At 38.7% G+C, this 26,993-nt stretch overlaps 1 protein-coding gene across 1 annotated transcript in view; it reads left to right on the top strand.

Annotated features, from left to right (window-relative positions):
• LOC149234363 (D-xylose-proton symporter-like 2) overlaps positions 1-26,993 on the top strand; it is a 297,092-nt gene that overhangs the window by 35,998 nt on the left and 234,101 nt on the right. Inside the window, exons 4-6 of the mRNA XM_089368252.1 lie at positions 15,523-15,582; positions 15,750-15,816; positions 15,959-16,083. Of these exons, the coding sequence (XP_089224378.1) occupies positions 15,523-15,582; positions 15,750-15,816; positions 15,959-16,083 (252 nt within the window). The remainder of the gene's footprint in view (positions 1-15,522; positions 15,583-15,749; positions 15,817-15,958; positions 16,084-26,993) is intronic.

Raw genomic sequence — 26,993 nt, 5'->3', positions numbered from 1 at the left:
GAATTTTGCTTCAGTAATGCAGCAAGAATTTGAAATGTCCTTGCTTGGTGAACTTACCTATTTTCTTGGTCTACAAGTTCAACAAAATAAAGATGGTATTTTTCTTTCACAAACCAAATATCTCAAACAGATCTTGAAAAGGTACGGCATGGAAGATTCTAAACCTGTATGTACCCCAATGGTAATAGGATGCAGTCTCAGCTCAAATGATGAATCAGCAGTAGTACATCAACCAACTTACAGATCCATGATTGGCAATCTACTTTATCTAACAGGTACCCGACCTGACATCATGCATGCAGTAGGAATAGTTGGAAGATTCCAAGCAAATCCAAAGGAATCACACCTTCAAGCAGTCAAAAGAATTTTCAAATATCTTCAAGGAACACAGAACTTTGGTTTATGGTATCCTAGAGATACAAATCTTACTCTTCATGCATATACAGATGCAGATTGGGCAGGAAGTGTTGATGACAGAAAAAGCACTAGTGGTGGTGCATTCTATATGGGTTCTAGGTTAGTGTCTTGGTTCAGCAAGAAACAAAGTTCAATTGCGTTATCTACAGCTAAAGTAGAATATGTGGCTGCTGCATCTTGCTGCACACAACTACTTTGGATGATGCAAACATTGCAAGACATTCAGATCACATGTACTCCACCCATCTCCATTCTATGTGATAATACAAGTGCCATCAATATTTCAAAGAATCTAGTCATGCACTCCAAGACCAAGCACATACCCATCAAATACCATTTTCTACGTGAACAAGTGCTTGAACAAAAGGTCAAATTGGAATATGTTCCCTCCAAAGAACAGGGAACATATTCCCTGTTCTTTGGAGGGAATATCTCCAACAAAAGGTGGGAGTAGTTGCTGCATCATCCTGCTGTTAAATCAATTTTTTCAGAGAAAGGTTATTATACGCGTGTTTCATGAAGTATAGTTGCATACACATGCGGGTTTCTGTGGGTCAAGGAGCATATATGTTTTTCAGACAAGAAAAACAGTGGGGCAGGCTCTGATATGGGTGCTCTAACTGATATTGATGATTAATATGCTCTGTTCATTAATTTTATCTGACTGACAAAGATGCCTTGATCATTGACCTGTTAACAATGCACAGGTAGCACCGGTTCAGGGGGAGCATTAGCCTTCACGTACATCCAACATTGTTGGCATTATGATTGCTAAGTCCAGCTATGGTTTCAGATATTTATACCATTTGTTTAAAATTCTAGGGTGTGATATGTCTTCTCATACATTTGAATGAGTCCTCTTGGACAAATGATGTAATTTATATCCCCACTTTACATGGGATGGATGATGTAATATTTCTTGTTTTTGTCATGTATAAACAATTGGTATATCCCCACTTGGTTGGGTGGATGAGTCAAATTTGGTATATCCCCACTTGGTTGGGAGATGGATGTATGTATGAGTCATTGGTGATAGGAAGGTCATCCTCACATAGTTGAGTTATAGAGTCATGTTATTCTTTTAGAAAATCTTTTTGTAGACTTTGCTTGTGCTTAGGGGGAGCATGGACGGTTTCAGTACATCTCAGCATGTACAAAAGGGGAGCTCAATCAGAGAATTCAACATGTACTCAGGGGGAGCATGACCAGCATAATGTATGTCAAAGGGAGAAATTATCTTGGTTCACCCTTTGCCCTTGATGTCAAAGGGGGAGAGTTACTTGGTGTTGTTGTTGCCATCAAGTCCAAAGGCGGAGATTGTTGGCATTATGATACAGGTGTTTTCCTTGATGGCAACTCACTCAGATCACAGTACAACATGTCAACAACAAAGAATTACAGATCAGACTACAAAGAATGAAGAAAGAGACGTATACGCAGGTTCACCTTGACCAAGCTGCGTATACACGCAGGATCACTGAACACAAGTAGCGTATATGTACACACGCATTTGCACAGAAGGAAAAGCGCGTATATTTTGGAAAACCAAGTTTTTACTCCGAAGTATTTGGTCCAAAGTATTTTGATTCAAGGTATTGGTCCAAGGTATTTGGTCCAAGGTATTGGTCCCAAGTGGTTTTGGTCCATGGTATTGAGAAAGGCCTAAAATTATATAAGGAGGAGAAGATCATTAGGCCAAGTGTGCAAGTATTGAATATCTGATGAAGTGTGAGATCTAGTATGCAGGTTATTGGCTTATGGTGCTGTGCTTGATCTGAACCAAGGATGAACCTTAGCGGTTGATGAGGGATAAGATCTAATGATGGATCGGGATCTTAAGGCTTGAAATGAATTATCATTATGTGGTTTGATCATGTATAGTCTAGATCTGAATACTGACGCATGTGTTATTCTGTAAATATTATGATCTGGGTATAACTAAAGTCCGGAATAGCTGCAAAATTATGAATTAATATTTGCAGATGTATACGCTAGTTGGCTTTGATAAAAGCGCGTATACACGTTGGCAGTGTTGTGAAAATCGCGATTTTTTCCTTCTGCTGATCAAATCATGATTTTTATACGAAAAAATCGCCGGTATTTTTTTGCCGATTTTTATTGAAAAAATCGCGATAAAAACGAAAAAATCGCAATAAAAACTTAAAAAATTGCCGGGGGTCACGACAACATAGTTTTATAGCGTTTTTTTGGGTTTTTTCATGCAATTTTTTTTGAAAGAAACAAATAATTTCTGAGTGGGGCAGCTTAATGATCAAGTCTAGGCCCTAGTATGGATATGCTATTCATGGTAATGTTAAATTCTTAAAGTAAAAGTGGCATTCTCCTTAATCTTCATTTTCATCCTTTTACTTAAATTTTTAACATTACCATGAAATGACTCAGGATGTTTGAGAGTGGTTCCAACCTCATTGGATTTCATATGGAGAAAGTAGAATTTTAGATTTCATTTAAAATCCAGCAGACTTATCAGTTTTTCAGGATTTCAGGATTGGGAGATTGTAATGTTTCCAGGTGACACCACCTGCCTAGGCTACCCCTGCCACCAGTAGAGGACGTGGTCTACCTCCTATAGCTCCTACTTCTAATTCTTCATCTTCTAGAGCACATCAGACTCCACTGCCATCTCCACCAGTAGAGGACGTGGTCTACCTCCTATAGCTCCTACTTCTAGTTCTTCAGCTTCTAGAGCACATCAAACTCCACTGCCATCTCCACCAGCAGGGGCACCAGCATCTACATCTAGAGGGAAAGGGAAAGCTGTGGCATTTTCTCGCAAGAGGGGCAGAGGAAATCAATAGGATTAGACTTTCATTTTATTGTATATGACATTATGATATGATGAGATACATTATCATATTTTTTGTTGATATTTTGAGGCTGAGTTGGGACTCGGGAGTCAGGACTTACTATTCAGGACATGATTCAATGTTATGTGTGATTTTAGCGCTAGAAATGATATTAAACATCTTATATATTAGCTTTTTTATCATATTTATGTGTCAATGGATTTATTTTATGTTGTAGATGGTTTAGATATTAAAAAAATTGAAAAAAAATGAAAAATAATGAATATTTTTGTACCAAACGATTTTTTCCAATTTTTTCCCTATTTTCCGATTTTTTCCGATTTGTTCCCTGCGCCGATTTAATCCCGATCGCGATTTTCACAACATTGCATGCTGGTTCGACACATGGAAGTAGCGTATACCTTATAAAGTATGTTTCAGTTGTTTCTGTTTGTTGTTGCAGAGTTTTGGGTTCTGGTTTGGGTTTTGGTGACTGTATTCTGGTGATAGTATTCTGAATGATCAGATTGATTGTGATTTGACGATGGGTTGTCAAAGTGATTGATTGATTCAGTTGTGGTTGATTCAAAAAGTGATGATTGAGTTTCAGTGATTGGTTGATGCAGATGTATTTGATGATTGAATTGCAGTTATGATGTTGTTGATGGATCCAGTCTGAAAATTTATGAAACGTGGTCCTTGGAGGAAGAAAGAAGGTCGTAGCCTTCTGTAGGTCGCCGCCTACGTACTAGTAAACATATCGGCTAGTACAAGAGTTAGGGGGTTGTAGCTCCCTTCCAATAGAAGCTGGAGAACGAGAGAAGGTTGTAACCTTCTGCAGGTAGAAGCCTGCGTATTGGTATGAGTCTGCACCAGTACAAGATTGTAAATAGATTTTCTTATTATTAAAAAAAGACAGAGACGACATCAACAAGGGGTTTTTACCCACATTAGGTTTCCACCTTATATCTTGGTGTTCATGTGTGTTGCTTATGTGTGATGTTTTATTCTGCTTTTACTGCACTGTCGAATAAATCTCTGATATACTGGTTAAAGTTCAATGCATGATAAATTGGCTAAATCAAAAGTTTTTTTCATATACGCTGGTTGCTTTAAGTACAGTCGCATGTACACGCTAGTTCACTTAGCTGAAGTAGCGTATACAAATATGTTTAGGAAATAAAATTATTGATCTGATAATACTGATTCACCCCCCCTCTCAATATTATTTCCAACACCATTTACTATGCAGCTGTCCCTTGCAGCTCCATGCTTGCCTCTGCTGCCTAGTTGTATTGCTGTAGCTGTTGTCCCTAACAATCATGCTATCCCAATTGTGCCATTATTGCACTATGCCATTGCCATACCTCAATAGCCTTGCCATACCTTGCTGTTGTCCCAATAGCCTTGCCATACCTTCTGCTGCATGCTACTGCTGATCTCTGCCTAGGGTTCTGTGCATGTACTAGTCTGGTTAGGGCACACCAACAAGCTTACACCGGTGCCCTAATCTTCTCCAAACAGGCCGCTTACTTCAGCTGAAGGATCCAAGGTATCCAAGGTGATGTTATAGGACTTGGGCACCTCCACAAAGCTCCCTACAACAATCAACTCAGACTTGAAGCAATCTTCCCACTCCAGCACTGTAAATAATCCTAACATATTGGGAGAATACCCCTGTTTTGCCTCGCTGTCCTTAGAGATGACTGCGGCCTGGTTAGGAGGGCCTTTCTAGGCCTCTTAGCCATCTAAACTTCACCTCCCAACTGCTGCTATAGCAGTCCCTCACTGCGGCCCTATAAACAGAGATATACACCCCAAAACCATGCACAAAACAATCATTAAACTCACCTATAGTCTGCGGCCTGATTTGCAAGGTAAGACTGCTCCAACGTGTCACAAAACAACCCTCAAGCCATCCTTCTTGCCTCTTGCAATGTGGCTAAGAGTTGCGGCTCTTCTTCTCTAAAATCCGCACCCAAAACAGTGAGAATATCTCCACAAACTCGGCTACCTTCTAGACTGCGTAGATACCAACGTATAGGTTAGGGCTGTCCTCCTTGTAGCGTTAGGGCTTCTCACTTGACTGCGTAGATACCAGCGTATAGGTTAGGGCTGTCCTCCTTGTAGCGTTAGGGCTTCTCACTTGACTGCGTCCTCTTGGTTAGGGCAAACTGTGGCTAGGGCATCCTCCTCCTAGATCTCTCTTCCACTAAGACCCAAAGCGAGTGGAGAGAAATCAAGAGAGAGGTGTGTGTCCAAATGACTATCAAGTCACCTCTTTTTATACTAAATCATGGAGCACATGTGTGGGTTATTTGGTTGTTGGCTGACCTTGACGAATTGTCTTATAACACAATTAAATTCATAACTCCATGAATACTTATCAGAATCAGTTGATCTTTAGATCAATCCTACACCTCTCGATGAGAGGGATCCAAGAAAAACATCAGCTGCCATAAATAAGATGACCCACATGTAGTTTGGCCCTAGTTTCCAATTTTAACACTCCCTCTCAACTAGGGAGAACTCCATCCGCTGATGCATCTATCTGACTGTACTATCTCTGCTCTGCTGAACCATGAAGAAGAAGAATTGATCGAGAATGTCTCATACCATTCTCTACTGACCCTAAGTCAGTTCCATATGAAGAGAGTGTGTCATACCACTCTTATTGATCTCAGATCAGTTCCAAAAGAGAGTGAGTTATGTCATTGTTACTGACCCGTAGTCAGTTCCATTTGATCCCAGATCAATGTGAAAAGAGAGTGTCTCAAACCACTCATATTGATCCCAGATTAGTTTCATTGATCCCAGATTAATGGAGGTCATCCTAGCATAGGGAGTATGGTAGATACAACGATGCGTCCATCGATTGTACTACTATGGCCCCTAACCCCATTTCCCTTCTCATTGGCTAGATGAAAGGTACTTCCCATGAGTCTCGGACTGCATGGGTAGGATGCCTTGACAGGAGAACGACTCATCCTGTCCCTAAGTTGCCACAGGGTATCATAGGGGAACGCTGAGCCATTCACCCTGTACACAGTGCACCATTAGGGGAGGGTGAGTCGCCCTATGGTCACTTGTTGATCCAAGAAGTACCCCAAGCCCCTTGGAGCTCCCAGATCTCAATGCATGCATCATGCGGGACCCTCATAAGAGGGTCTCGCAACGACTCCAAGTCATTCGGGAAAGTCACAAATTTGACCTTTCCCCAGGGCTTCAACAGAATGTGTGCGACCTGTACATCAGTCTCAATGTGATGGAGCCTCCTCGCTCATCGATGTACCATATCCTAGATAAGGTAGTATCTGTGTCTATATGTTGGAGCAATCATAGAATAAGGGATTCCTCAATAATCGAATCCCCCCCTGGTTGACAAAGAAGATCACGGTGGTATCCATCATGTGTACAAACAGCTCACTGAAGAGCTCCCGCAACTAGGAAACTTCACTCGAGGTCATACTCGTAGCTATGTTTTTAGTCTCAGCGGTGCTCAAAGCAACCGTCTTTTGCTTCCTGCTCATCCAGGATATCAAGCAGAACCCAAAGAGAATCAACACTCAGAAGTGCTCTTGAGATCCTCCACATTGCTTGCCTAGTCAACATTCGAACAATCATGCAACTTCATATTTCCGACAGTGTATTTCAATCCATGAGAGATTGTGCCCCGAAGATATCTTAGAAGATTCTTGGCACCAATCCAGTGAGGCTCAACCATATATGAGCTCATCATACTAACTGCAAATCATATGTCTGGACGGAAGTTCACCAAGAACATAAACGCGAATGAGTTTATGAAACTCAGAGGCATTTCCCAAATCTGGTCTGGCATCACTACCATATAACTTCTGAAAGTTAAGATCCTCGAGGTAGTCACGTGCTTGTAGTTTACCATTCCACATCCAGAATCCAACTCCCTCTTGCTTCTGCAAATGAGAGGGTCTGCACCAGTTAGAAATAGGTTGTCCTCAGAAGGTGCCGGTATGAGAGGTCTATCATCCACAACCTTTGAGCAATGTTTTGGATCGGCTTCACTCCTAGTGAATCTCAACGTCATCATACAATTGTCAATCCTCTCATAATAAGCCCAGGGTGTTTTGCTTCAAGCCATAGAGGGCTTTATTCCACCTACACACATGAGATTCCCTATAATGAATCTCAAACCCCTCGGGTTGTTCCAAACTTGTGGACTTGCTACATGAGGGGAATGGTCCCTTTGTAAGATTTTCCTTCAGTACATCTTAGACATGTACCTTCATGCTCTTTTTGAATTCAAGCATCCCTGTCACCATCTGACTCACATTCACCATCTGACTCACATCGGGTAATGCCCCATAAAGTAGACCTCCGGTGCTATAGATGAGATGTGTCAACTGACATGGTCCCCAATGGACGATCCCGCAACTTGATACAAATTGCCAATCTTGAACCCATGAGTAAAAGCATATTTGAAAATTCTATTTTCAAACACGTACCTTTCCATCGATGAATGCCACCCTGTAACCTTTGACTTCCATTGCCGAAATGGACACCAGGTTCTTCTTGCGATTAGGTACATAAAAGACATTTTGTAAATGAATCGAGTTACCCTCATTCAATTGAGGGGTAATATTCCCTACACCCTTTTCAGGATAGGTGGCATTGACTCCAGGTATAATCCCATGATTGTTTCCATCTCTACCAAATTAGAGAGAGCACCCTTCTATCTGATGAAGTGCCTTGAAGCACTACAGTCAATAAGCCAGATTCCCAAAGAGTTTGAAGGAGAGTGCCAATACAAGATAACACTTCTTTATCTTATCAGAAACAACATTTGATTCTTCACACCTGGGGTTCCTTGCTTTCTTGAAGGGTCGACCATTTCCTTGATGACCTGCATTACCTTTCATTCCTCTGATCATTGAAGATGTCCCTGGAATGATTGTCATCTTCATCAAGTGATGTGTCCCTACCATTCGGACACTCCTCAACATAATGGCCGAACTTATTACAGACAAGGCATCTTCCTTTCCTTAGATTTGGACTTCCCATTGAAGTGATCTTTAGGTAGGCCATCAGAAGCTTCCGCTGTGCCATTTTGATAATATTCTCTGCTTCGACTTCACCCTTGGTGAATTTGAAGAGGGATGAGGAATCCACTGATCCTAGTGTCCTTTCCCAACTGTCTTCGATGACTGCTCTTTCACTCTTCCTTGGGCTTTGTCTTCACCTCAGCTCTGATTCCATGTTAATTTTAGGTATGTTCTATGCTTAGAGCAATTGATTTCAATTTTCACAGTTAGCTCAATGTCTTTCCAGATTAGTAATCACATTAGCATTAAAGTAAATTGCAGATTGAACATAAACATAGTTTGTAGAAGACAAGCCAAGACAAGAGGACACAAGGTGTGGCGCTAGCTAGGGACAAACCCCAATGTGGGGAAACCCTTGATCAATTCTTCTTATATGTTCTTCAAGAGTGCAACAGAGAGAGAGAGATAGTACATATACAACATAAGTCAAAGTGTTAACTTATCTAGATAAGAGCATAGATCATCTCTAAGAAGATGATACATGAGATCAGTTGAAGACATGTTTGCTTCAACTGATTCTCCAAGGTGACTCCTTCACCTATCATTGTGCTTCATCTCGTCAACACGCAACACCTCACTGTGCTGCACCCATCATCACAATGCTGGACCTCATGACCATGCTGCACTCATCATACTACTGCACCTTATGCTACCACTATTGTCCCATGTGCCATTGTTGCACATTGCTACTGTCCAATGAATTTGTAGCACCATGCCTTTGTTGCTGTCCCATTGTAGCCTTTGCTGCCATGTCATCGCTGCTGTTCCAATTATGCCTATGCTGCCATGTCATAGCTGCTGTCCTATTGTGCCTTTGCTATCCCATTTACTATGCAGCTGCCCCTTGTAGCTCCATGCTTGCCACTGCTGCCTAGTTGTATTGCTGTAGCTGCTGTCCCTAATAGTCATGCTATCCCAATTGTGCTATTATTGCACTATGCCATTGCCATACCTCAATAGCCTTGCCATACCTTGCTGCTATCATAATAGCCTTGCCATACCTCCTGTTGCATTCTACTGCTAATCTCTGCCTAGGGTTCTGTGCATGTACCAGTCTGGTTAGGGCACACCAACAAGCTTACACCGGTGCCCTAATCTTCTCCAAACAGGCCGCTTACTTCAGTTGAAGGATCCAAGGTATCCAAGGTGATGTTGTAGGACTTGGGCACCTCCACAAAGCTCCCTACAACAATCAACTCAGACCTGAAGCAATCTTCCCACTCCAACACTATAAACAAGCCTAACATATAGGGAGAATACCCCTGTTTTGCCTCGCTGTCCTTAGAGATGACTGCAGCCTGGTTAGGAGGGCCTTTCTAGGCCTCTCAGCCATCTAAACTTCACCTCCCAATTTCTGCTGTAGTAGTCCCTCAATGTGGCCCTATAAACAGAGATATACACCCCAAAACCATGCACAAAACAAGCATTAAACTCACCTATAGTCTATGGCATGATTTGCAATGTAAGACTACTCCAACATGTCACAAAACAGCCCTCAAGCCATCCTTCTTGCCTCCTGCAATGTGGCTAAGAGATGTGGCTCTTCTTCTCTAAAACCTGCACCCAAAATAGTGACAATATCTCCACAAACTCGACTACCTTCTAGATTGCGTAGATACCAACGTATAGGTTAGGGATGTCCTCATTGTGGCGTTAGGGCTTCTCACTTGACTGCATAGATACTAGCGTATAGGTTAGGGCTGTCCTCCTTGTAGCGTTAGGGCTTCTCACTTGACCGCATCTTCTTGGTTAGGGCAGACTGCGGCTAGGGCATCCTCCTCCTAGATCTCTCTTCCTTTAAGACCCAAAGCGAGTGGAGAGAAATCAAGAGAGAGACGTTTGTGCAAATGACTATCAAGTCGCCTCTTTTTATACTAAATCGTGGAGCACATGTTGTGTTATTTGGTCGCTGGCCGACCTTGACGAATTGTCTTATAACACAATTAAATTCATAACTCCTTGAATACTTATCGGAATCAGATGAGCTTTAGATCAATCCTACACCTTTCAGTGAGAGGGATCCAAGAAAAATATCAGCTGCCATAAATAAGATGATCCACATGGAGTTTGGCCTTAGTTGCCAATTTTAACACAACGGCTGTAACCCAAAACCATAAAACAGATGTGAGCCTCGAACCCTATAATTTCAGACCTTTGCGAACTTCTTTTGTCGTCCCAGCTTCAAACCTGTTCGAACCAATCAATGAAGAAGAGAAGAAGAAGATGCTTGGTGATGTCCAAATGAGCTTGAGGTCACTTGTATTTATAGGCTTCCATGGGTGTCCAATTTACTTTGAGGCCGATCTTTGTCCAAATGTGCATATGTGGGCTTTCCTTCATAAGTACACTTTCCCTTCATAAGTGATCTTAAGGTCGATTTTGGTTCTCTCGAAAAGAGGAATTCAATGCAATCGTCAACTCCATCAAGTGAGCTGTCCAAAGTGGAATTTGACCGTAGTTGCATAATTTAAGAAATTTTAAGTTAAATGCCTATCTAGATGTAACCTTTCTCTCAACTATTTTGGAAAAAGTCTCTAGTGTGAGTTGTGGAGGGACACCCACGAAAAGACAAATGAGGTTGTAATAACGATACCTCCCATGGGAATCCAACCACTTGATGCTTCTGGTGTTGCAGAGACTATGGCTTTGACAACTAGAAGGTCACCATGTTAAACGCAAAAGAGGATCTATGTTTCGCAAGTTGAGTGAGAAAGGGGGTTCCTAAAAGTCTTTCAACCAAGCTTATGCTTGGAGGTATGTTTTAAAGATGCAAGTTGACACTACAAATGCTTAGATGAGATACTTGAGTAAATATTAGAGCTTCCAAAGAAAGTATTGATATCAATACTTATAAATGAGAAATAGTGATCAAGTGAATGGTACCAATGTCTTTCAAATGAAAGTGATGCAAATAACTTAATACAACTCCACAAGTTCCAAATAGGTTGCTTGCAAAACAATTAAATTTGCTCCAAATTAAATGGCACAAGAGATACTTAAAGAAATAACCATCAACAACCAAAATGCCACATGATTATGGGTTGATAAAAATATTGAAGCAATATTTTCAAAGAAATTGTAGAGCAAAGTACGTTTAAATTTGCCCAAATGAAATAATTGCTTGCTCAAATAAAAATTGCATATGTTGTAAATGATTTGCACAAGTATTAAAAATGGAAATGGCAAAATATTAACTAATATTAAGCATGTGCTAAAACAAAAAAGGCTATCAGTGTTGTGTTAATCATGCATGAAAAGAAATTCGCAAGTGAGAGCTCAAGGAAAATCTTTACAATGAAATCCTTAGGAAATAGACTTTTCCTAGATGAGTTATTTGATTCAAATGAGGCCAAAGAGAAGCCTTGAAATCTGAAAATTGGGATGCTCGCTTTACATATAAAATTCAGATTTGAAGAGGAGAAATTTGCACAAAGCGAGAGAGGCTAGGCCTCCTTAAGCCCACAACCTAGAGAGAAAAGTGCTGCCTTCAAAGAGAAATTGGCCTTGCCAAAATGGAGCTTCAAATGCTCACAACCTCCTTGAACACTAGCCTCGAAATGAGAGCCCAAGGTCCTACAAAGAACTTGTTAAGAGTTTCAAACAATATATCCTGCAAGTTGACACAAGAAAAAGTTAGAGACGGCTGCAAGATAAATCAAATATTAGCTACAAAATTAAACAAGAAAATTGCAAATGTATATGTACAATATAGTCTACATAGGCTATGCTAAAGAATATGAGTGAATTCTATTCTTTGCTTAGCCACCATTCAAGCTCTTAAGTAGCAAATAAACAATTATAAGCACAAGAATTTGAAGTAGAGAATTATATTGAAAAAAGTATGCTTGAAATATGAGCCAAGACCACAAGTCCCTGCAAGACAAATCAAAAGATGAGGCCTCGAGAATTAACAAACGTGGGCTCTCCTTCGAGTTTTTCAAGAATGGGTTGGTTCCTCCGAGAACTTCCCCCCACGCTTGACGCTTGTTTCGAAGGAAGATTTTTTACACAACTGCATATTGACAAATTAGATCCATATGGGCTTATTCACATGCAATGATGAGAAAATTTTAGAGCTGTATTGGACATCAACTAAAACATTCTCTATCTAGAGCAAGTAAATAAACCTTATGCTAATGTAAGATAGCTATATATCAACACAACTTGAAAAACATAATGGAAATAATAGCATAACGAAATGAGTAGAAAAATGAAAGCAAAAATATCAAGATATTACCACACACAATGGGAATAACACCTCAAATGTAACCCCAAAGTCTTTTTTATTAATTGGAAACAAATATACAATCCAAAAAAGTCTCCGTAAGCCCAATAACTTGTACCAAGATTACAAAGTGAGAGCCCAAAGCTCCTTTAAATAGAGAAATGGGAGAAAATCCCAATGAAATAGTCATGTGACAAGTGGACTCATGTGGAGTCAATCCAAGTCGAATTCCCTAAGGTGGCCCAACATATTCTCCATCAAGAAATGTGAGTTCCAGGTGTGAGGCAAGGGAGTGCCAAATTTGAAACAAAAGAGAGTTAACTCTCATGTGATCTCATCCACCTAGCCAACTGATGACACATCTCCAAGGAATGCGTAGAGTTGCCACAAGGAATGTGTGGGCCTCTCCTGGAGCTACATGGATCCTTTCTTGAAGTGTAGCTGCCATGTGTGGGAGTTGGGTGTAGTTGGAAGTAAAGACAAGACTGCACCAATTTCTCAATCAAATATTTGCCAAACATTCCAAGATCCTCCAAGAAATTCAATTTGCCAAGTCACCAAATCATATTCCTCAATTGTAGCTAGGAATTCGATTTCTTGCATGTGCTTAATGTCTCATTGATGTCATGTGCCATATCACCCTTTGGCTCTTCCTTCACTTGCTCTTTGAATTGGGATAGTTTCCAAATCATTACCATGTCATTTTTTCACATGGAGTTTTTTATTTCTCTCCATTTAATTTATTTATGGGCTAATATATTGCCACGTTTTCCCATGGACTAAGGAAGAGTGGGTTTTGAGGGTCCATAAGTTATTTTTTACCCCTCAAGGTGTATATTAGTAGAAATTTGAGGGTGAGGTGTAATTTTGAGCACAGATGTCTCGTACGACTTCTCTAGACATCACTTATTATATTTTACAATCAAAATTTATTAAAATTTCTGCTCTGCGGGAAATTAAAAAAATTAAAAAATTGACCCCTAGACCTAATCAAATTCCGTGAAATGTTACGAGTGATCTAGTATGGTAATATATAGACACTAGGACTTACCCAAGGCCTTTGCCATCAAACCTCACTATAGTTTTGGGGTTACACTTGGAGGAAAAAACTCGATTAATTATTAAGTGCTAGAAAGTACCAATAATTAGCCAAGTAAAAAAAAACCTCCGAGAATAAACTCACTTGATGACAATGTCCCAAGTTACTTAGGCCTGTTACATGATTCAATTCATCACACTAGCATCACTTTACATCGTCCCCGTAGGGCTTGCGGAATTTGAGTACAATAATGAAGAAGAAAAAGAAGAAGAAGATAGAGTTTAAAAACTCTGATGATATATTGAATTTTAATGGTACATGAAGCCTTTGACATATCCTCGGGCTTCAAGTGATCTTCAATGGTCAACAAGTTCGATCCTCTTTCATTGAGATTTGGCAATGCCCGAGAGTTTCTAGCTTATTTTCCCTTTGGAAGATCAGATGTAGGTTTGTTTTTGATCACGAGTCAGTCCTTTACCTTCTTTTTGGACCATGTGGCAAGATGAGGTACATCACTAGTTCTTGGCCAAAGGCATCTTACTAGTAAAAATGCAAAGCTTTAGATGCAGTTGCTTATTCTGATGTTTATCTTTACATTAGCAGCCTTAGGAAGAGGATATAAGTTGAGGATATAAGTTCCAGTGTATATAGCATTCCACAATTTGATTTGCTGTTTTCAATTACTTATATGTGATTACATGACACATTTAGAGACAAGATGTTAGAGAATCAACAACCTCTGTCTTTCTACATGTCCCTTTATATTGGTCGATAATGTTTGGGAAATAACCATGGCTGGATGCAACTATCAACACAATTCCCTATGCTTCAATGACTTACTTAAACAAATAGATAAAGGCATTATTTGATAATCCCCTTTTCATGATCAACTGGAGTTACATAACCAAGTATAAATTTATTCCTTACATATAGGTGACATAAGAGTTTAATCTAGTTTGTAAGCTAATAATTCTCTCTTGATAAAGTTGTACACACCCAAATCTAATACTATTATATTCTTATTCTTCTTGGCCTTGCTCTCGTAGGATTGAATAATGATTAAAATTCATACGAGAGGTCCACGGGGTCTTGGATAGATGGTGATCAGGTGCTTGTTAAAGCACTCATTGATTTGAAGTCACCGGTTCAATTCCCCTGCCTTGATCGAGGTGATATATTGGACATGAAAATGTAGTCCCACCAAGCTTACCCAAAAAAAAAAATTCCTACGAGAGAGTGGATCCCTTTGGCATTGCTTATTCTATTTATACATGTTCTTGTATTGAGTTTGGTTTGCTTGTTTTCCTGCTATCCATGAATTATGAATCCGATAAATGCTTAGAAATTCTAGCAGGTCTTGTAACGTAATGGTGGTGGGCTTTATCTTACAGTGCAACTTGGAAATCTCCTTTAGCACTGCGATTGCTGTGCGTATTTTTCTACTTGGTCTTTGTCAAACAAAACCCTCCCTTTATCTTTCCTTGTAAGATTATTTGTCTTTATCTGATTAATTTTAAAGAGGCAGTTTTAGTTATCAATTGCATGTATAATTTTTCTAGCTTTAAATATTGCTATTGTATCTATGACGATTTTTTGTTAAATATATCTCTTTACAAATAAAAAGCGCTAATTTATTGATACCAATCAGTTAGGAATAGGTGTGCAAGCTGTGTTGTCGTATCATCTACCTATTGTAAATCCATTGCTGTGAAATAATTTACACTGAAGAGGGGCAATTGCATGTCATGTATGAACTTATGAAGCACAAAAACAATATCTGGGCACTCTATAAATTTCTTGTTTACGTAACCTTGGTTGATGTTATGCGTGTCTCTCTTTCGCTAAGAATTATGAGCATTAGAAATGCTTCGTAACATTTTACAATTTGGAAAAGATCAGTGTTCATGTATCGAGTGGGGCTTTGATTCATTGAGGGGCCTGTGGTAAATTGTGCAGTCAGCTGAACTTAGCGGAACAGATTGGTACAATTTGTCATCTATAGCAAATGGTGTTGTGGTGAGATTGAAATGCTCCTTTGACAATTCCTATACAAGATGTTAATCATAGACATATTCTCTAGTGCTTACTAATTATTTTGATGTTTCCTAAGCTGTATTTTTTAGTTTGTCTAATCTTGATATACCATTATTCTGATTGGTACTAGCGTTTCTTACTGGTTGCAGGTTAGTGGATCCCTTTTTGGGGCTCTAATTGGGTCTATAATCGCTTTCAATGTTGCAGATATCTTAGGTCTTTACTAATACATCGTCAAGGATATTCTCTTTATAGCATTTGTAATCCTTCCAAGCCATTTTTAGTGGTGTTTTGTATATATGGCTATCTTTATATCACTTATCTAAGTTCCAGAATATTATGAAATTCTTTGCTGAAGGTAGACGGAGGGAATTAATTGTTGCATCTCTGCTATATGCAATCGGAGCTTTAATTTCAGCGTTGGCACTTGATCTTGCTATGTTAATAATTGGTCGGCTGATATATGGCTTTGGTATTGGCTTGGTAATTCTCTTGTTCTCTCTTTCTCTAGCTCCGTCCATATTACTCTCACTCTCATGCTGTCATTCACATACATATGCCCAAACAGAGATACATATATTCATACACAAATAATCCTCATGCTGTCATTCACATACATATGCCCAAACAGAGATACATATATTCATACACAAATAATCCCATTAGAAGATTTTTCTTATTCTACTTAAAATAAGAAACCAGGGTATAGATTTCAGGATTTATGTATGTAAGAAAACTGGGAATATGTGATCGACAAGCTTTGCCAATGAATAAGGTTAAATGCAAGATAAGATAAAGTTTGTTTTAATATTATATAATGGACAATGGGGTAACCTAATCTGGCCATTTGTTTCTTCCTCATTATTTGACTTTACATCACAAGGTTAGAGCAGGGATAAACGAAAAAGATGTTAGAGGGTGTAAACATTGTCGAGTAAGCGCAGTCTGAGGCATGCCCCAGGAGCCAGTGTAATTACTAATGACGCATATGGGGAGACTAAATCCTATCGCTACAGGACATCTCTTTCCCTTTGCTAGGATTTCATTCCTATATAGGGCATTTGTCATTTGTTTAATAGCAACTAGTTAAGCCTTTAGCATGGATTCTTTTATTCCAGCAGGTATGCTTATTCTTTCTCGCTCTTTAGCATGGATTCTTTTCTGGAGTCGTATTTGGGGATGCTCTGCAAGCTGAGGAGATGTCATGATCTATCGGAGAGCTGTCTTGACCTCTTCCCCGCGTGTTCCTGCCGTTCCTCCTTAGGGCATATTTATTTTGTTAGGATTCCAACAACCATTTTTTTGGGTTTCAAATAGTTGCAGGGCGTTTATATTTTGTGGTGGACCTTAACTTATTTTAGTGTGACCTCTTCTCTTATTTTGGGGATTTGAATAATTTAAGAAATGATTGAAGAATCATAGGAGGTGCAAGACTTCTACCTCTTACGTTCGGTGATTTGGTAACTGGTCCTATCAAAGATGAACTTAGTGTAGGGAATATGAATTCCGGAGATAAAAAGCTAATAGCGGATGTTGGTGTTAAACACACACATGGGCAGCAACAGAATATGAAAGATAAATCATGAGAGTGCATTTTTTATTAACAAAACATATACATTTATAGTACATGGTTTGACCGTTGGTTTCCACATCCCAAGGCCTCTTGGACTTCATTAGTCTATTCCGCTTCCACACTAACCCATAGAGGATTAGGTGTCCAACATTTCCCCCCTTAATCCGAAGGGCTATGTATGAGTCCAAGAAAAGAGCTGTAATACAAAATGTGCAAAAATGCATGGAAGCACTAGGCTGAATGTGCTCTTTGAAATGTTGGTATAAAGGGCGGTGGTTTAAGGATGACCACCAACACTGGAACGCTTAGTGCAGTTCCCGGAACTCTTCCAATTCTGGCATGAAGCTCAAGTCTTCTGCTAGAGGAAGTGTTCCTGATGTTTTGAAGAGGGAAACCTTCAACCATGAAAGGGAGGTCTCACCCCGCATAAAAGGGAGAATCTCAACCTGAAAAGGGAGGTCTCAACCTGTGATGGTTTAAGGATGACCAACAACTCTGGAATGCTTAATGCAATTCCTGGAACTCTTCCAAAACTGGCAAGAAGATGAAGTCTTCTGCTAGAGGAAGTGTCCCCAATTCTATTCCTGGAATTCTTCCGAAACTGGCAAGAAGCTGAAGTCTTCTACTAGAGGAAGTGTCCCAGATTCTTTGAAGAGACATCACCGACTAAAGGCATGTTCAAGGGAATCTTTGTCTCTGGCTACAATGCTGAAACTGGTGTGACAGGTTGTGGCTCATGCTCGCTTGATGTGGCTATGAAGCTTGTAGATGACCAGCATTTCCCCCCCTGTTAGATACAAGTGAGATGATGGAGAAAACTCAGCTGCAAGACTGTTCAATACTCTGGAACAAGTTCTGACATGTGACTGAAATATCTTCTTGGCTGTTGATGCCCATTACCAAGAAGCGATCCATCCAAGATGAATCTTTGATCTTGCAGGAGGTTTGTTCTTGAAGCATCTGTGTGAAGAATGGGTGGTTTTATGACAATGCTTACATGGGTGAAGATCAAAACAATGATCTTTCAAATGGCCAAGTTGGTCACAGTGTTGGCATTTCACAATTTGTTGCCGTGGAAGAGGAGCAGAGTCTGAAACAGTTGGAGATGAACTATCATGAAGAAATCCAGCACTCTGAAACTGAATTGGCTTTGAGTAGTCTGGAATATGAAAGGACACGTCCTTGTCATATCCAAGACCAGTTCTGTGGTTGTTGTGGACAAGCTGTACCCAAGGTCTGATGATGGGCTTGGGAAGTGCAAACTAAACTGCGACATCTGCATGCACAACTGTTGCTTTATGGGAGTCTGTTTCAATATTTTGAACAGAAACAGGTTCAGAATGATGACTCCTCTGTTTTAATTCTTCTTGCTGTAGCTGAGAATTGAGCTGCAAAAAATCAATTTTCTCTTGTGCATTTTGTAGACGGACCTGAATGTCTGTGAGAGAAACTTTGCTGACTTTTAATGTATCATGAGTAGTAGACAATATCAGATTTTTGAGGAACTCTAATACTTCATTGGTTCTGGCCATTTTTTTTCTTCAATGTCAAAATTACACCTTAAAAACTGATTACAACTACTACGCAATGCAGAAAAGTAATACCCACTCACAGTACACAACAATATCCTTTATAAATGTGCAGCAAATGATCAGTGTGCAACCAACAAGCACTAATTTCAATCCATTACAAAAAATAAGAGTTTACTCATGACCAACACTATGTTCTGACAATACAACCAACTAAACTTTCCTCCAAAAAAGACTACTTTTAGTTGTCAAAACAATCATTGCCTTTATACAGCCCACCAAACTCTTATGCAGCAGTCGAAGTAACAAGGAATCAATGCATATATATGTAGATTGTGTTTGTATCCCTTAGACCTCCAAATCTATATGTTGCTTGTATTTCGCATGACACACAAGTGCCACAAAATTATGTTAATTGAAAAATACTGCAAGTATACAAACTTTAAGCCTTTTGCAATGACTGGCACAAGGATATAAAAGCTGGAAATGTATTGGTAATGTTACCCTTCACTGTCAAGATTTGTGACTTCAATCTTTCGCACCTAGTCCAAGAGGTAACCAACGATGTGAACATTTACAGATGTTATTCAATATCTGTTATGACACCTACTTATCATCCTCCAGAATTTATCATGTCACCTGGAAACTACGGCTCAGCAATAGACATATGGGGAGCACGCTGCATTTTTAGTTGTCTTCTCCTGGAAAACTTCAAATAAAGCATATCTTCCATCAAAAGCACACCATGGATAAATATCTTCAAGCTCAGGAGAAATTACCTGATTCTGAATTGGAGCCACTGCTCTCTCGAATGCTTCAGTTCAACCCTGAACGTCGTTGCACTGCAGAGGAAGCTCTTTCACATCATTATGTAAATCCATTACCATTTTAAGCAGAGTGTGGAAGCTGTATCATTCGACACATCTTCTGAATCATCTTGACCAAGTAATTGCAAAACTGTTTGCACGAGTTTCCCAGCCAAAGAGGTTCCTTCTTTCTTGACACTGGGGAAGCTTCCCAATCTAGTTAAAAGGTCTGAAAGCGAAGCACATGCAGCCACTCTAAGAAAAGCTGAATCAGAAGTACAAGAAGCTTTTGAAACCAAGTGGAGTAAGATTCCAGAAATCGTTGGTGATTACACTCCTGGCAAGTCACTCCTAGCATGCATATTCCAGCCCAACACTTATCTGGCATTTTGTTGGAAACATAACTGAGAATGCGTTCATTCCAAGCATCGACGGCAGCTTTCCAGCCATCAGTTTGCTTCGCTTCCGACAACAACTTATGCACATCGTCTCACACCCCACAGCCAGTGTGACGTGTAGAGCATTCCTTTCAAATGAATGCTTTCGCTTTGGATGAATACTTTTGCAATTTCCACGGTGTTTGTCAATCAATTTTAAGATGCAAACTACACCTTTAATTTCTGTTACTGAATGCAAGGCAATCTTTCGGCATTTATAACACAAGCTTATCACACAAGTATTCACACAAGCTTATCTTCTAGATTTGTTTCAGAGAAAATACTATGCGAACCTGCTTGACCAGTTCAAACTTGGGCTTTTGAAACCTGAAATCTGTGAACATCGCATTGAAGTTGTGGTTTAAACTCATCGGATCATTCTCAACCTTGTTCTCGTAGTCTTTTGGCAGAGTTGCTTTCGCCGGATCACAATCACTTTCCAATTGCGCAGAGAATACACAATTGTGACTCTCCTTTAAAACTTGTGTTGATGATGAATAGATTGATATATTCTGTAGTCTAGGTCAACCAATACATTTTTCTCCCTGAGAAAATTCACAATCATAATCGATATGAATGGAACGAGGCATTATGTGACTGAATGTCGCATTCTTGAGTGATCTGACGGGAACGAGGTCGACTTAGTGATGTGAACCTCGGAGCAACGAAATAGAGATACGATGGCTAACAGTTTGAAGCAACATGGAATCGAACAATGCTATGGTATTCAGAACTAAAATGATTTGCATTCAATGTTACATAAAACTCCCACAATGGAAACGTGTGACCATCCTTTATCTAATCAGCTCAAGTCATAAAAATTTTGACATACCACACACAGTCACGCCATTCTCGCAGCTCGGAGCACAACTTCAAAACAACCGGGTGTGATGAGCGTGGAAATGGAAGCAGAGTTCAGGACCTTTATTCAATGTAACTAGAGCATGCATCATACACTATGTCCGATGTCATTCCGCTGCGCCATCACCAGAACGGCCTTCAAATGAATATTCCGTGGCACTATCACTAGAACGACCTTCAAATGATTCGGTGCTCTCTCCCTACTTTCAAAGCCAACCCCAACTTAGCCATGGCTCCGAAGTAATTATCAAGTCACAAATAAGTAATTAAAGGAAAAGGTTTCCCAAGGGCAAGGCCAAAGTCAAAACCAGGCCCATAGTTATGACCGATGGATAGTTGGTTTCTCCTTATTTTCAAAAAGAGAACCGAGGTGAGGGCGACTGCTCTGAAATAATTATCAAGAACATTTCAATTCTAGAATTGACAGACCTAACTACAGAAAATTAATGAGCGGACCTTTTAGAGCCAAACTTGCGACTTGAGCATGACAGGTGCAAAGTTGACAGGGTTTGGACAACGCCCAAGTCTGGCCACAACATGGAATTCTCACCATAATGTGGAATTCCAAACACACAAAGGAAATTGGAAATCACACAACGCAGAGAAACTGGAGGAGGAGGCAATTGTAACGTATAACTCCGTGGTACCGATAATTCAGGTCAATAGGCACTCGTTTTCTCAAAAAACAATAAGATCAAATGAACAGTTGGGTGCATATCTGAGCGGAAATTGAGACAGGGATAAAGTAGATTCCTTTCTACCTAACACAATTGGCGCAGTAGAATGTTATGTCAAGGCATAATATCTCAGGAAAAAATTGCTGCATACGAGGCTAAGGAATGATAGACGTGAGGAGGATAGGTAGGTTAGATGGCAGAACCCACATACAGAGATAGGCCAACCAGTGGCTCAAATTGGAGCAGGTAGTAGATCTCCTGCAGCTCTGATACCATGTTAAACACATACATGGGCAGCAACAGAATATGAAAGATAAATCATGAGAGTGCATTTTTTATTAACAAAACATATACATTTATAGTACATGGTTTGACCGTTGGGTTCCACATCCCAAGGCCTCTTGGAATTCCTTAGTCTATTCCGCTTCCACACTAACCCATAGAGGACTAGGTGTCCAACAATTGAAGCCAAAAAACCAAGTGATGAATCGTCTCTTATTAGCAGATCCCTCCTTCATTTCTCAAAAACTCTTTCTAGTTCAGACTTGAAGAAAACTATGGTCAAGGTATTCCATGCAATAGGCGTTCAAGGACTCTCAATTAGGATAAAATATGGATAGTGAATTTTATAATTGTAGAAGCATTTCCAAGATGCCATTAATTTTTCAGAGAAAGTAGTGAAGGTAGGACTTGTGATGATAAAGAAAACAAGAAAGAGCTAAGAAGAAGAAGCAATGCCACATCGAAAAGCTGCCCTTAAATGTAAAGAAAAAGGCTTGGGTGAAGAACTGTGTAGTGATTATAGTGGAGAGATTAAAAAGGAAAACATTGGCTACAATCGCAAATGAATTAGAGATGTTAGATTCAAGTTCTTGTCAAATAGAATATATGCAAGAGATGGATTTTACAATTGGATTTATTAGGAGATCATCACTTTTGAACAAGGAATCTAAGCCATGATTGGAGGAGTTTGACAAAGATTTCTCTAATGATATAGTCAAGCTAACTACAAAGAATATTAAGAAAACTATAGTCATTCTAAACGTACTTAGAAGGCTTTCATTTGAAAAGGACATCTACAAGTGGTACCTTGCTGATTGGGAAATCACAGACTAGAACTGGAGTCCTCATGGAAGCCTTGAAAATGCTACATTGCTCTAGCTTTTGATGAAGAAGAAGCAACCGGAGGCAAGTGTAGATAATTATAGGAGCTGTTGCATATGTACAACCGTGGTATGAAAACATTGATTCATAAGTCATTTCTCTACATAAATATCCTCTTTGAATGGAATTTATTACACTGCTAGAAATTTTTGGTGCATATTTTGATAAACATGTTCAATGTTTTGATTGACTTCTTGTAGGTGATAAGAGATGTTCACACTTAATGCAACCCAATGCTCCTGTGTCCATTGAACTAGACATTTCAAGATAACTTGCTTTAAAGGTTTGACTCTTTTATGAAGGTTTATATCATGTTCAAAAGGTACTCTATCTAAACCTCCCCTATTGTTGGTTTGCTTGTTTTTCTCCTAATTTTAATGAAAGACCAAACACTCTATAAGCAAGATTATATTATGAATTTAAGATATTCCAACCCAACAACAACAACAACAAATCTCAAGAATAGGGTAATAAGGTAAGAAGAATTAACTAAAACGCTATAGATGACTTAGAAGGGTGGTAAGTAAAGTCCAACAAAACACAACTAGAGAACTGAGTGAGTTGGTAGATGCAAACACAAAACATGGTTGTGTAATTGGTGACAATTTTGTTAGTTTTTGGTAGCATTAGATAGGTGTTTTAGTCTCTATGGTGTCTATGAGGCCAAGGAGCACATTTGCTCCAATACCCAGAATAGGTTATGTAAGAAACACCTCAATTAGATTAATCAACCAATTATTAATTATTTTCTGAAGTAGTCAAGTAAGGGTAAACCAAGTGGTTTAGGTGGGTTGTTAACTCCCTCACCACTCGTGTTTGATTCCCTGAAATGAAATGCTCAGTGGATATTGACTAGGCTCAAGGAGTAGGTAGACCTTGGGAGTTTTCACTCGGTTCGTGGTCAATATGGGACATCTCGGCTCTTGCTTAGCCATTGGATCATTATTGTAAATTAAAAAATTAGTTTCCCAAGTCTAACTTAGGAAAACTGGTTTATTTAATTGGATTATTTTTAAATAATGAATCCATACAGGTGGGTAGAATTTTAAATAAGAGAGAAATAACCTGTTTATAGAGTTTATTTAACCCAACGTTTCGGACTTCCAAGTGAGTCCATCCTCAGGGGATACGCCAATTGTTTAAGAGGAGATTAATGATGTATCGTAGAGCTAGACTTATGTATGTATAAAACTTCAGGAAAGGATCAATAAGAAATGATTTAGTCGGCTAGGTTTATTTGATATTTGGAAAGAATTATAATTTATGTTTATTAATTATTTAATAATTGAAAATGGTTCAGATTATTAGTTGATTTAATGGAGATTCCATTCTTTAGAAATATTTTATTTATTATATCAGTCTAATGTGATTAATTGATTTTAATATGAAATTAGGGTTTGATTAGTTATTAGGGTTGTTTTGAAAAATGAATTTTCATTAATGTTTCATTTATTTGTTTGACTTATTTAATATATTGAATTTTATTTTTTTTGACTTATTTAATATATTGTTTCTTAATTACAATCTTATAATATTATGATAATGGATTTCTTATAAAGCTATATAATTTTAATTATTAATATCTAAATAGTATGTAAATTTATAAGTTTTGATTATTTTGAATTGTTTGTAGATGTATTATGTTTATTTAATTTATTATTAATATTATTTTTATTGAAAAATTAAATGAGTTACCCTTTAGGATTGTCTCTATAATTTAATTAAAATTTTATTATATTTAACTTGTAATCCTATTTTAATAATATAAGATTTGAATAGTTATTAGGGTTGTTTTGAAATATGATTTTTAAATGTTTTAAATCTTTCTTATTTAGCATATTTAATAAATTGATTCTTGATTACAATGCTTTAATTTATTAATTCGACTAATTTAATATATTGTTACTTCATTTCAATCTTATTAATGGATATGTAGTAAGTAAATTTTAAGCTCCATTATTTAGAATTGCTTTAAGATGTATTGTGTTTATTATTATTTTTTATTGTAAAGTTAAATGAATTCCTTCTAGGATTGTCTCATTAAATAACGGGAGTAATTATTGTTTTTTAATGATTTCCACTAATGGTTTCCACGAATTGTTAAGTTTTAAACCATCTTCTCAATTTAAAAAACTCATATAGAGAGATATTTGCATTCTAATTCCCATCACCACCCTAAACAAAAAATTGGTATCATAAAAACCTTAACCACTAGGGCTGCTAGAATATCTGACCCTGACCATCTAAATTTTGAACTTAACCATCTTCATAAAGTTTTTGAACAAAATGGTTATAATAAGAACACCATTAATAAATCCATGCACCAATCCCTAAGCAAGAATAATAATAACAACAAAGATAAAGAACAAAAATCTACAACTCCAAAAATATCCCTTCCTTATATAAAAGGCACCACTGACAAAATTTCTAAAATTTTTAATAAACATAATATTAATGTAGCTTTCACTCCCCCTAACACCATCGAACAATTATTTGACTTTGTCAAAGACTCAATAAACCCTATCCATAAAAAGGTGTGTATATTATACCTTGTTCATGTGGGAAATAATATATAGCAGAAACAGGAAGATCTTTTAACATTAGAATCAAAGAGCACACCGTTGACTTATGAAGAGAAAGGACATCAAAATCTGCCTTAGCAGAACATGTGCACCCTTCCCAACACTATATCTGCATGGTTGAATCCAAGCTAATTAAAAAAGAAGACCATTATCTCAAAAGAAAAATCAAAGAAGCCATTGAAATAGAGAAAAGAAAAAGCAACTTAAATCGAGACAATGGTTTAAAACTTAGCAATTCGTGGAAACCATTACTGGAAATCATTAAAAACCAATAATTACTCCCATTATTTAATGAGACAATCCTAGAAGGAATTCGTTTAATTTTACAATAAAAAGTAATAATAAACACAATACATCTTAAAACAATTCTAAATAATGAAGCTTAAAATTTACTTACTACATATCCATTAATCTGGTTACTTTCCTGATCTGATATTTGATGTAAGACAAACAATAAATTATTACAGACTCAGGTGCATGGATGTGCCTATGTTATTTTATGCAACGCATTGATAAGATTGCGAAATACACATGCAATGAAGCAGTTAAGGAAAACATAATAGGCAACACATATCAACACAACAAGTTTAATAAGGAGTTCACCCAATACTCCTGGGGTACGTCTCTTGGTCCAACCTTCAGTGGTGGCCTCTTTATTATGTCTTCAAAGCAGAGTTTTTTTTACAACAGTGAGCTCAATTTGAGTCTCACTCAACAGGTATAAATCAGTAAAACTGTACTTGGATCCCCCAAGTCTCTGGAGTACACAGACTCTCCTTATTGACTCTTGACCTCTATTGGTCACAGTAGTATGAGCCCAATCTGAGACTCATACATGACAGGCATTATAGAGGAGTGCGCTTGAACCTCTCAAGCCTTCTCTGGAGTACACAGACTCTTTGATCCTCTCTGTCTTTGTCCTAATTCTGGCTCGATGCTGCCTTTGCTCCTGTAGGTTAGCTCGGCTTCTTCTCTATGCTTTCGGCTTACTGCCTACTGCTTACTACTCTGCCTCTCTCTGTCAGTTTGTGGCTTTAAAGCCAATTCTGCTTCTTGACTGTTCGTTTCCACTCTTTGGCTTTTCGGTTCCCCTGCTTCTGTCCGTTTGAATCCCTCTGTTTTGCGTAATCAGTGACTGTATAACACCTCATAGGGAGGTGGCCACCTATTTCATAACGGATGAGTGTTAGTTCTCTTGGACATATTTGAAACGACCGTTTTTTTATGTTAATTCCAAGAATGCCCACAAAACGCGACCTTCTGCCAATGCATCGTCCATATCGGACTTCAAATCCTATGTGATCTTGCTTTATAATCTTGTCAAATCCGGTCATCCATCGGAATGCGTCTCCGCCGTTGATCTGGGGGCCCTAGATCCTATGGTTGTCGTTCATATCGGGTAGCTGAGTAGCATGATGTTTACCCATCCGATGTGAGCGGTTCTCTCTCTCTTCTGCTAGGACGCGTGGCAATCGCTGTATGGCATCGGGAGGAACTCAGTTGAAACCGCTTACTGCTCGAAGCCTGTCCGATATCTTGCCGGTTTTGTGGAATCCCGCTCCAACGGAACCGAAACAATATTTTCTGTGTTTTATAATTATTTTGGGTCCGAATGATTAGGGCTTCTCTTCGCTGAGAGGTTTGCCCTGCGATATCGAAACTACCTCCGTTGCTTAAATTTGTCCCTGCATTTGTTGGTTGGTGTCAGCACGTGTTACCATGGTTCGCCGCTCTGCGTGCTAGATCGACGACCCTTGTTGATCT

This window comes from Pinus tabuliformis, chromosome 8 (genome assembly GCF_031772625.1).
Source record: "Pinus tabuliformis cultivar Carrire ecotype Pingquan chromosome 8, CPIR1, whole genome shotgun sequence".
NCBI classification, from domain to species: Eukaryota; Viridiplantae; Streptophyta; class Pinopsida; order Pinales; family Pinaceae; genus Pinus; species Pinus tabuliformis.
Note: the sequence above shows the minus strand (reverse complement) of the source record. Positions and strands in the feature narration are given on the sequence as shown.